The sequence below is a fragment of the Macaca fascicularis genome, chromosome 16 (genome assembly GCF_037993035.2).
Source record: "Macaca fascicularis isolate 582-1 chromosome 16, T2T-MFA8v1.1".
Classification (NCBI taxonomy): Eukaryota; Metazoa; Chordata; class Mammalia; order Primates; family Cercopithecidae; genus Macaca; species Macaca fascicularis.
This window is the reverse complement of record NC_088390.1, coordinates 2,597,472-2,610,185: the sequence shown is the minus strand read 5'-3', so window position 1 is coordinate 2,610,185 and position 12,714 is coordinate 2,597,472. Positions and strand designations below refer to the sequence as shown.

General features: G+C 41.6%; 1 protein-coding gene across 10 annotated transcripts in view; it reads left to right on the top strand.

Moving 5' to 3' along the window:
• METTL16 (methyltransferase 16, RNA N6-adenosine) overlaps nucleotides 1–12,714 on the top strand; it is a 90,158-nt gene that overhangs the window by 17,270 nt on the left and 60,174 nt on the right. For all 10 annotated transcript variants that reach the window (XM_074018209.1, XM_074018210.1, XM_065532251.1 and 7 more), the window contains one exon: nucleotides 10,212–10,411. In XM_074018209.1, the coding sequence (XP_073874310.1) occupies nucleotides 10,212–10,411 (200 nt within the window). The remainder of the gene's footprint in view (nucleotides 1–10,211; nucleotides 10,412–12,714) is intronic.

Here is a 12,714-nt window from a genome sequence, read left to right as displayed (position 1 = left end):
TTACTTTCAGAAAAGTTTCAGATGGGATATGATAAAATTATATGGTCACTCTAATTATAATGCGCTACATAATCTGGAACCTGCCTTCCTCCCCAGCTTCACCTTGAATTGTATGTGCTTACTTTGCTCTCTGCAAAGTTTAGACACAGTGACTGTCTCTTAGTACCTGGAATACTCCAGAAGTTCTGCCCTAGGGTCTTCGTACTTGCTGTTTGCTTTACCTAGGACCCTAGAATGCCACGTTCCCTTCCCTCATTCCTTCCTTTGTGAATTTTTCTTCCATTGTCAGTTCTTAGATCAGTTGTCTCTGCAGGGAAGCCTTCTCTGACCTTCCTAAGGCAGATCCACGAATTAGGGAGGGTCAATAGTATCTTTTACCTGTGTTTTATAGCATTTGTCGCAGTTATAGATTTACAGGTATTTAAGTGATTTCTGGATAAGACCCATCCTCTGCCAGACCATCCGCTTCAGAAAGGGAGGGATTGTCTGTGTTCGCTTTACTGCAATATCCCTAGCATTTTGCATAATACCTGGCACATAGTTGATACTTAATAACTGTTTGTTGAATGAATAAAGGAATACACGCCAGCTGTCACAGTTTCTTAAAAATTCTGACCTATTCTGTATACCTCAGTTGAACAAAGTGTGCTCAAAGGAAACATATTTATATTTCACTTTTAAAAGTAGAGTAGCCAAGTACCCCAACTTTCTTTACAATTCTACTATTTACAATAGAGTACAGCAGTGGTCTCCAGCCTTTTTGGCACCAGGGACCAGTTTCATGGATGACCATTGTTCCATGGACCTGTGGTGGGGGAGGGGTGGGTTTGGGATGATTCAAGCACTTTGCATTTATTGTGCATTTATTTCTGTTATTATTACATTGTATTATTTCATTACATGAAATAATTATACAACTCACCATCGTGTAGAATCAGCTTGTTTTCCCGCAGCTTGCTTCCCCTCAGCTGGGCGGTCCCATGTAGGGGTGATGGGAGACAGTGACAGATCATCAGGCATTAGATTCTCAAGAAGTGCTCAACCTCGATCCCTCGCATGTGCAGTTCAGGAGGGTTCATGCTCCTGTGAGAATCTAATGCTGCCACTGATCTGACAGGAGGCGGAGCTCAGGCAGTAATGCGAGCAATGGGGAGTGGCTGTAAATTCAGATGAAGCTTTGCTTGCCACTCGCCTCCTGCTGTACGGCCCAGTTCCTAACAGGCCACGGATCAGTATCAGTCCATGGCCCAGGGCTTGGGGACCCCTGTAATAGAGGGGACAGCCCATTAGCCTGTGAGTTGTATAAGGCTTGCAGTTATTATTTATTGCCCATATTAATGTTGAGAATCAGATCCATTTCATATGAAAACATGGATCACTGGTTTTGTTTGAAAGTGTTAGAGAGCTGGCAAAACTGGGCGGGCAAATCCACACGACATTAACTACTTAGAACAGAGTGGTGGTCACTGGGCGCGGTGGGTCACGCCTGTAATCCTAGCACTTTGGGAGGCTGAGGCGGGCAGTACACCTGAGGTCAGGAGTTCGAGACCAGCCTGGCCAACATGGCGAAACCCCGTCTCTACTAAAAATACAAAATTAGCCAGGCATGGTATTACATGAGTGTAGTCCCAGCTACTCGGGAGGCTGAGGCAGAAGAATCGCCTGAACTCGGGAGGCGGAGGTTGCAGTGAGCCGAGATTGCACCATTGTACTCCAGGCTGGGCGACAAGAACGAAACTTTGTCTCAAAAAAAACCAAAAAAAGAACAGAATGGTGGTCATAACCTTTGAAATGGCCATTTGTGGCATCTGGCATAGTGCTACTAAAAGTGGTTATTACTGGCTGCTTAACCACAAACTATTTGTTACTGTCCACAGAGATAAGGACCTTGTGCCGTATGTTTAGGTTACTTCACATTTCTTTGGTTTCGTTGACTTTTTAATGTGTTGTTTACATTCTGGCACAAGCTCCTTATCTTATCAGGGACTGGCATTTTGAGTAGTACCAATAGCTATTCCTTATAAATATTTTGAAACCCCTGATTTTCACAGTTACTTTGAAATGCCAGTGCAAAATAGCAATACTTTTGTTACTATTTGCTGCCCTTAGATAATACTCTTTATCAAATTTATTTTATAAAGTATCTAAGTTATTAAGTTTCTTTAATAGAGATTTTCTGAAAACATTTTTCTCCTCAAATGCCTTTTACCATGAAATTTTACATTTGAGATTTTAAGCCTTTGAACACAGACATAGATTATTTTTTCTTTTGTGTGTTTAGCAGTGAAATTTAGTTACAAGGTCGGGCTGCCATTCTAATTAAAGACACGAATGTGTTTGAATGCCTTAGCATGGTACTTAGATGTGAACTTCTTCCTCACATGTAAAACTTGACTTTCGTTCCTGTATCATTGAAGAAAATGGAATTGGCCCATCCTTCTCACACACTTGACTGATTTCACAGGAATGAAATATTCTTGTTAGAAGTAAAACTGAAGTTTTTATAGATTTTATACCTTTTTATTGCTCATCATTTATCTTGTTGATCCTGAGTTTATACTGCTTTTAATTGAATAAGAAATACAAAGATAGTGCAAATCTTTTTTTTTTTATGTGAAAATTGATTGAGGCCATTGCTGTGCTGTTGAGTAAAGCAGAAATGTGTTGGTGGCTGTTGTCCCTGGATTAACCCTCTTTTATTAGCCCCCACAAATGACAATATTAATACATATCCAATTCTGATCTCTAAGAATAAACTTAATACCCCTTTAAATAGACTTAATGTATTTTAATGAGACTTTCAATTGCTAGCATATATTTATGCAATAAACATCTGCTTCCACGGTCCTATAGAAGCTGTTCTTTAAAACCAATACCCACAGAAATGGAAAGTCAGTCACTTTTTAAAGTTATTATTCTCTTGGCCTCCATCAGCATTTTATATCTTTAACCCATTCTGCATAGTTGCTCATTTAATCCTTTTGATCCAAAAATTAAGGTTGTCTGTTGTAAAATAACTCCTGTTTTTTTTTTTTTTTGAGACGGAGTCTCGCTCTGTAGCCCAGGCTGGAGTGCAGTGGCCGGATCTCAGCTCACTGCAAGCTCCGCCTCCCGGGTTCACACCATTCTCCGGCCTCAGCCTCCCGAGTAGCTGGGACTACAGGCGCCCGCCACCTCGCCCGGCTAGTTTTTTGTATTTCTTAGTAGAGACGGGGTTTCACCGTGTTAGCCAGGATGGTCTCGATCTCCTGACCTCGTGATCCACCCGTCTCGGCCTCCCAAAGTGCTGGGATTACAGGCTTGAGCCACCGCGCCCGGCCTGTTTTCCTTTTTATTTGTAGTTGTCTGGGATACTTTTGGTTAAGCTTTTATCTTCAACCTTTGGCTCATTTTGTTTTAACTGTAGTTTTTGTTTAAAACAGTTTATTATAGTGAGTAGATTTTGACTTTTGTGATGTAATCTGAGAGTATTATGAGTTTACTATTTACATTCATTTCACATTCGTATCATGCTTTGTTCTTGTTACGTTTCTTTTACACTATATAATCTGATTTTCACCTACCTTTCCTTTACTGCCCCTGATTTTATTTGATTATATTATTTATCTTCATTCTTCTGGTGTTAATATTTTTTTTTTTTTGAGGCAGGGGCCCACTCTCACCCAGACTGGAGTGCAGTGATGGGATCTTGGCTCACTGCAGCCTTGACCTTCTGGGCTCAAGTGATCCTCCTGCCTCCTGAGTAGCTGGGGCCACAGGCTCACACAACCACCATCCTCCCACATCCAGCTGATTTTTGTACTTTTTGTAGAGACGGGCTTTCGCCATGTTGCCCAGGGTGGTCTCAAGCTCCTGAGCTCGAGCAGTCCGCCCACCTCAGCCTCCCAAAGTGCTGGGATTACAGGTGTGAGCCATCGGGCCCAGCCAGTTTATCTTCTTAAATGTGTGCTTCTATCTCTGCTACTTAGTTCATCACCTTTAAATGAAGTCTTTTGACCCTGTGTATAAAAGCTGAGGAACTCCCTCTCCCTTTTCTGTTTCCTGTCCTGAATTTTGATTATGTGTATGTTGTTGTGGTTTGTAAACACTGACATTTTATTATGTAGCCACAGTTCACAGGTGTTTTTATCTTAGCTCTCTGGTTAAAAAGGCTTAAATGCTCAGTGCCGGTTGTTTTGCTATACAGTAAGTCCTCACTTAGTGTTGCCAGTAGGTTCTTGGAAACTGCGACATTAATGAAATGATGTGTAGCAGGTCCTCTAATAACGTCATTTCCTTGTAAGTGATGAGAAAAAAAATTGATTTTGTTATATATGGTTTCGCTTCAAGTCAAAGAACCTATTGTCAATGTTAAGTGAAGACTTACTGTAGTTCCTTAATTTATCTCTATTGATTAAACTTTTTCCATTAGAAATTTCTTCACAGGCCGGGCGCGGTGGCTCAAGCCTGTAATCCCAGCACTTTGGGAGGCCGAGACAGGCGGATCACGAGGTCAGGAGTTCGAGACCATCCTGGCTAACACAGTGAAACCCCGTCTCTACTAAAAAATACAAAAAACTAGCCGGGCGAGGTGGTGGGCGCCTGTAGTCCCGGCTACTCGGGAGGCTGAGGCAGGAGAATGGCGTAAAAACCCGGGAGGCGGAGCTTGCAGTGAGCTGAGATCCGGCCACTGCACTCCACCCTGGGCGACATAGCGAGACTCTGTCTCAAAAAAAAAAAAAAAAAAAAAAAAAGAAATTTCTTCACAAAGAGCTCATGAAAACTCTACTCCTTGAGTTCCTGTACACTCAAAATGTTTATCTGTCGTCATTATAATCAAAGTAAGTTTGGCTGAGTATAAAATTGTGTCACGCTTCTTTTCCTCTAAGAGCTTTGTAGTCAGTGTTCTTTTATCTTCTACTATTGAATGGTGCTGTGTGGAAATACAAAGGTGGCCTCATTTACCCTACTGCGTCCCTAACCCCAAAATCAATTGTTTAACTTGTTTGCCTAGATATCTAAAGGATTTTTTTTTTCTTGTAAGCCTTAAAGTCTGGTAATTTTTCTGGGTGTTGGTATTGCTAATTTTGTATCTTTTCCTAGGAACATAGTGAGCCTTCTATTTCTAGAAAGTTATCTTGAATCATATCTTTGAATATTTCTTTATTCTAATCCTTTGGTTCTGTTATTCAGAATCCCCAGTTATATGTAAGGGGGTCTTCATTATTGACCTCTCTTATGTTCACTACTTTTTCTTTACTTTTTAAAACTTCTCACTCCTTTCCATTTCATTTGTTTATTGAGATATAGTTCACATACTATAAAATTCACTCTTATAACTCAGTGGTTTTTAGTATATTGATACTTGTACAACCATGTCTACTATCTCATTCCTGAATTTTGTTTAATTTTGCCTGGTTTTTTGAGTCTTGCTTGCTTTATCCCTTTCTCTTCTTCTCTGTATTATTGAAGCATATAATATCATTTTGTTTCGTAATTAGGGGTATTGACTTTGGTCGCTTCGTTAAGGGGGTATCTGTCAGATTTCTTTATTGTACTGTTATTATTTTATCCTTTTATAGTCTGGTAATTGATATCATTATCAAGGTAATTAATAATTTCTGGGGAAGTATTTTGTGACTGTGTAAATATCCTGTTTTCTTTTTTTGTTTTCTTGTCAGTGTTGTTTTTTTTTTTTTTTCTGAGACATGGTCTCACTCTGTTGTCCATACGGGAGTGCAATGGCTTGATCTAGGCTCACTGCAACCTCTGCCTTCCAGGTTCAAGCAATTCTCCCAGCTCAGCCTCCTGAGAAGTTGGGACTAAAGGTGTGTGTGTCACTATGCTCAGCTAATTTTTGGATTTTTTGATAGAGATGGGGTTTCACCATATTGGCCAGGCTGGTCTTGAACTCCTGACCTCAAGTGATCTGTCCACGTTGGCCTCCCAAAGTGTTGGGATTACAGGTGTGAGCTGCTGTGCCCAGCCCAATATCCTGTTTTTCAACAAACTTTTACTCATTATTTTTAGCATCCATTGATAATTCTTAAGTGAAACAATTATTAGCATGGTGATTGCCACATGTAAATTATCTAACTCTTTCACTGCTTCTATGTTTAAGGATGGACTCATAGGTTTTATTCTATGGGCCATAAATCCCTTGTTAGCCTTCTTCATTCACGTTGACACAGGTTTGGCCAAAGATAGCGCCATCAAGCTGGGTCTAGTATACTTTTGATTTGTTCCTACCTTCCTTTCAGCATGTCCTGTTTTCTAATACAATACAATGTTTCGGGTTCATCTTGTACTTCCCTATCCAGTTGTGGAATAATCATTTATCCAAGGAACTCTGATTCCTTTAGGGAGTACTATTTAGAAACCAAGGTCTGGAACTCTAGGTATGCTCATAGCGATGGGAGCGTCGTTGCTTCTAGGCTTTGGCTGTGTCTCTTCAGAGTCCACTATAGTCATCCTATTTCTGTCTGCTGTCGATGATACTAAAGTTCCATTCTTCATCCCTTCCATTTCCCTCCCTATAAGTTAGTACCTGGAAGCATTCTTAGAGGTCACAAGAAATCATTATATTCAGGTATGGAATGCAATTTTTGTGTAGATAACAAATCTATATCCATGAAATGTGATTCTGCTCATCATCCATCTTTTTGCAAGGTCTTTTCCTGTGAAAGGTATGTTTTTTCTTTTCTTTTCTTTTTGAGACAGAGTCTCTCTCTGTTACCCAGGCTGGAGTGAAGTGGCGCAGTCTCAGCTCATCGCAACCTCTGCCTCCTGGGTTCAAGCGATTCTCTTGTCTCAGCCTCTCTAGTAGCTGGGATTACAGACATGCGCCACCACGCCCGGCTAATTTTGTGTTTTTAGTAGAGACGGGGTTCTCCATGGTGGTCAGGCTGGTCTCGAACTCCCGACCTCAGGTGATCTCCCTGCTGCAGCTTCCCAAAGTGCTAGGATTACAGGTGTGAACCACTGTGCCTGGCCAAGGTGTGTTTTTTCTTTCTTTCTTTCTTTCTTTTTTTTTTTTGAGACGGAGCCTTGCTCTTTCTCCCAGGCTGGAGTGCAGTGGCGCGATCTGGGCTCACTGCAAGCTCCGCCTCCCGGGTTCACACCATTCTCCTGCCTGGGACTACAGGTGCCCGCCACCTCACTCAGCTAATTTTTTGTATTTTTAGTAGAGACGGAATTTCACCGTGTTAGCCAGGATGGTCTCAATCTCCTGACTTTGTGATCTGCCTGCCTCGGCCTCCCAAAGTGCTGGGATTACAGGTGTGAGCCACCGCGCCCGGCCCAAGGTGTGTTTTTTTCTAAACAGTTTTTTGAAAGAGTAGGTCGTGTTACCTAACAACCACTGGCTGTCTATTCTTTAATATGTGTTCAATTGTGTTGCTGTATTCTTGGCATCACATAACAGAAGAATAAAGAAATTTTCTTCACATCAGACTGGAAGGTAATGGAAATGTTTACTGTTTATTCTGTTTTCAGTAGCCGTTTCAACCCTTCCATGTCTATAATTTGCTTGATAAATAATTAATGACTCCCATTGTACTAGGTCATAGTATTCCTCATAGTCATAAAATGCCAGCAAGAAGGACCCTTAGCCTGTTGAGTCCAATCCCTTACTTTTTTTTTTCCTCCAAGATGGAGTCTCACTCTGTCACCCAGGCTGGAGTGCAATGGCATGATCTCAGCTCACTGCAACCTCTGCCTCCCAGGCTCAAGCGATTCTCCTGTATCAGCTTCCTGAGTAGCTGGGATTATAGGCATCCGCCACCACGACTGACTAATTTTTGTATTATTTGTGCAGGTGGGGTTTCACCATGATAGCCAGGCTGGTCTCGAACTCCTGACCTCAGGTGATGCACCCGCCTTGGCCGCCCAAATTGGTAGGATTGCAGGCATGAGCCACCACAACTAGCCAATCCTTTACTTTTATAGGTGGAGAAACTGAGACCTAAGAACTGAACTGACTTAAGTCCGTGGCTAATTGATTGCAGAGCCAAAAGTGGAGTCCAGGGCTCCTAACTTCCGTTCTAGAACATTTTTGCTGTAGGTAGTGGAGAGAGATTGGGTTGATGGAACCTGCCTGAAGTTTCCATGGTTGCTGGGTGGAAACAGCACGCTTCCTTCTCTCTTGGCACTCAGGTATCCAGATGGGCATTGAATTTTTCTGGTGATTGGTCATTTGATGACCAGGCAGGGGAGCAGAAAAGGAGATGGTCCAGACCAGAAGCTGTTTGAGGATGTGGTGTTGCCTGACCAGACACCTTAAGGCCAGAATTCTAAGTAGTTTCAAAACTCCTCCTCCCTTTCCTAGCCCCATCTACGGACTTTCTGCTTTCTTCAAAATGCTCTGTTGGGCAGGTGCAGTGGTTCACACCTCTAATCCCGACACTTAGGCCAAGGCGGGAAGATTACGTGGGCCTAGGAGTTCAAGACCAGCCAAGGCAACATAATGGGCTGGGCCCTTTTCTCTACAAAAAAAAAAAAAAAAAAAAAAAGCTGAGTGTGGCGGTATGCACCTACAGTCCCAGCTACTTGAGGGGCTGAGGCAGGAGGGTCACTTGAGCCTGGGAGGTTGGGGCTGCAGTGAGCCGTGATCACACTGCATTCCAGTCTGGGAGACGGTGAGGACCTGTCTCAAAAAAAAACCCCGCAAAACCAAAAAAGACCCTGCTCTGTTTATAAAAAAGGTCTGTTGGTTTTCTTTTTTAATATTTTCAGTTTAGCAGTATTTTGACATCAACATAGTTACATTCGTACAATTTTCTTAAAAAGTTAAATACAGGCCAGGTGCGGTGGCTGACGCCTGTAATCCCAGCACTTTGGGAGGCCGAGGCGGGTAGATCACAAGGTCAGGAGATGGAGACCGTCCTGGCTAACACAGTGAAACTCCGTCTCCACTAAAAATACGAAAAAATTAGCTGGGCGTGGTGGCGGGCGCCTGTAGTCCCCGCTCCTTGGGAGCCTGAGGCAGGAGAATGGTGTGAACCCGGGAGGCAGAACTTGCAGTGAGCCAAGATCGCGCCACTGCACTCCAGTTTGGGCGACAGAACGAGACTCCATCTCAAAAAAAAAAAAGAAAAAAGTTAAACACAAATATATCTTATGATCCATTCCTGACTGTCTACCCAAGAGCGGTGAAAACGTATGTCCACCCGAAGACTTGTATGTAAACAGCAGCATTGTTCGTGATGGTCAACAAGTAGAAACAAGCCAGCTGTCCAGGAACTGGGGAATATGGATAAACAAAGTGTAGGTATTCTTACTGTGGAATATTATTCACCCATAAAAAGAAGTGAAATACTGACAAGTTATAAAGTGGATGAACCTCACAAACTTGTGTTAAGTGACCAGAAGACCTCATTATGATTTCAGTTCCTTGAAATATCCAGAAAAGGTAAGTCTGTAAAGACAGAAAGTACATCAATGGTTGCCTCAGGCTAAAGTTGGAAATGAAGAAAGACATGCAAATGGTCATGAGTTCTCCTTTTTGGGGTGATAAGGGTGCTCTAAAAGTGGGTTTTGGTGATGGTTGCACAACTCTGTTAATATACTAGAAACTATTCAATTGTACACTTACAGGTGAATTTTATAGTGTGTGAATTATACTTCATAAAGCTTTAAAAAATTATATTTTAAATTTGATGTCTGTAATAGTTGTCATATTTAAGTATCTTATCCTGTCTTCATTATTAAACATTTTTATACTGCTTTCTTTCCACTTTTAAGTAGGATTTTCAAGGAATGCTAATGTCAGATGATGTTAATGGTAACAGTAAAAATAGCTAGCATTTGTAAAATAGTTACTATGCACCAGACATTATGCTAAGTACTTCTAGGTTATCTCACGGTAGCATTGTGATATTGGTACTACTATCCTCATTTTACAGCAGAGGAAACAGTTTCCTAGAGGTAAATGACTTGTCCAAAGCCACACAGTAAGGAGACAGTGAGACAGGAATTTGACCGAGTCATTTAATCTCTGTGCTCTGTATATGGACATGCAGTGTTTTTGGTGGAGGATTGTACTGCTTTTCATATGCCGTGACTGTTAGACACTCATGTATATATGCCGCTGGGATGAATGCTCTGTATAACTATTTATGTGTGATCTCTCCAGGAAATTCAGATGGGCATTTGGTTTTGCCTGTTTGTCACAGAGCTTGTACAACATAGTGAATCTTATTAATCAGTTTTACTTCTTTTTCTCTATTCCTCAGCCTTAATTTTAAAGACCCCGAAGCAGTCAGAGCTCTGACTTGTACTCTCCTAAGGGAAGATTTTGGACTTTCTATTGATATTCCATTGGAAAGACTAATTCCCACAGTTCCCTTGAGACTCAACTATATTCATTGGGTAGAAGATCTGATCGGTCACCAGGATTCTGACAAAAGTACTCTTCGAAGAGGAATTGACATAGGTATATAGTTTTAAATTCTTTTTTGGCTAAACATAGGTTTCGTAAGTTTTGCAAGATCAAATTCTTTGTTAACTTTTCTACTGGGTATTTGTTGTTGTACGAAAGAAGCTGGCTACAGATACAGGTTGAGCATCCTTAATCCGAAAATCCAAAATGCTTCCAAATCTGCAACCTTTGAGCACTGATATGCTGCTCAAAGGCAATGTGCATTGGAGCTTTCCAGATTTGGGGGTTAGGGATGTTCAGCCTGTAAATATAATGCAAATATTTCAAAATCTGAAAAAAAAAAACCTGAAATCCAAAACACTTCTAATCCCAAGCATTTTGGATTAGAGATCCTCAACCTGTATTACCGTCTTATTTACTACACCTGTTACCGTTCTTATTTACTACACCTGTTACCATTCTTACTTGCTACACCTATTACCGTTCTTATTTACTACACCTGTTACCATTCTTATTTACTACACCTATTACCGTTCTTATTTACTACACCTGTTACCATTCTTATTTACTATACCTGTTACCATTCTTATTTACTACACCTGTTACCATTCTTTCTTACTACACCTATTACCGTTCTTATTTACTACACCTGTTACCATTCTTATTTACTATACCTGTTACCATTCTTATTTACTACACCTGTTACCATTCTTACTACACCTATTACCGTTCTTATTTACTACACCTGTTACCATTCTTATTTACTATACCTGTTACCATTCTTATTTACTACACCTGTTACCATTCTTACTTACTACACCTATTACCGTTCTTATTTACTACACCTGTTACCATTCTTATTTACTACACCTATTACCGTTCTTTTTTTTTTTTTTTTTTGAGACGGAGTCTCGCTCTGTCGCCCAGGCTGGAGTGCAGTGGTGCAATCTCGGCTCACTGCAAGCTCCGCCTCCCGGGTTCACGCCATTCTCCTGCCTCAGCCTCCCGAGTAGCTGGGACTACAGGCGCCCGCCCCTGCGCCCGGCTAATTTTTTCTATTTTTAGTAGAGACGGGGTTTCACCATGGTCTCGATCTCCTGACCTTGTGATCCGCCCACCTCGGCCTCCCAAAGTGCTGGGATTACAGGCGTGAGCCACCACGCCCGGCCTACCGTTCTTATTTACTACACCTGTTACCATTCTTACTTGCTACACCTGTTACCGTTCTTATTTACTACACCTGTTACCATTCTTATTTACTACACCTATTACCGTTCTTATTTACTACACCTGTTACCATTCTTACTTGCTACACCTGTTACCGTTCTTATTTACTACACCTGTTACCATTCTTATTTACTACACCTATTACCGTTCTTATTTACTACACCTGTTACCATTCTTATTTACTACACCTATTACTGTTCTTATTTACTACACCTGTTACCATTCTTATTTACTATACCTGTTACCATTCTTATTTACTACACCTGTTACTATTCTTATTTACTATACCTGTTACCGTTCTTATTTACTACACCTGGCCTTTTCTCCCACTGATTTCTCTTGAGAAGGGATTGTCAGTCCAAACAGGGAGTAAGAGGTTAAGGGAAGTACAAAATGAAAGTGAGGCTCTTACTTACATAGCTTTTCATTTTTTAAATTTTTTTATTTTGAAATAGGGTCTCGTCGTGTTGCCCAAGGTTGGTCTTGACTCCTGGGCTCAAGCAGTCCACGTGCCTCGGCTTCCCAAAGTGCTGAGATTACAGGCATGAGCCACGACACCTGGCCCTACTTAGCTTTTCAGATTACCACATTGATGTCTGTGTCTGTTGGGCTTAATTTTTACTCTGGTGTCTTCATATTGTGATTTTTTTTTTTTTGAGGTGGAGTTTTGCTCTTGTTGCCCAGGCTGGAATGCAATGGCGTGGTCTCAACTCAGTGCAACCTCCGCCTCCCAGGTTCAAGCAATGCTCCTGCCTCAGCCTCCTAAGTAGCTGGGATTACAGGTGCCCTCCACCACACCTGGCTAACTTTTGTACTTTTAGTAGAGATGGGATTTCACCATGTTGATCAGGTTGTTCTCAAACTCCTGACCTCAGGTGATCTGCCCACCTCGTCCTCCCAAAGTGCTGGGATTACAGGCGTAAGCCACCACGCCTGACCACTGCACCTGGCCTCTATTTCGGACTCAGTGGAATTATTAGCATTCCTCACTCCTAGATAGTAGTAAGTGTTCAACTTTGATGTTTGTATACGGTTTTTCAGTCCTCATCCTACATGATCTTTTCAGCGGCATTTATTGATCCCTCCTTTCTCTTTTGTTCGCTCTCCTTCATTTGCTTTCATGACGCCAG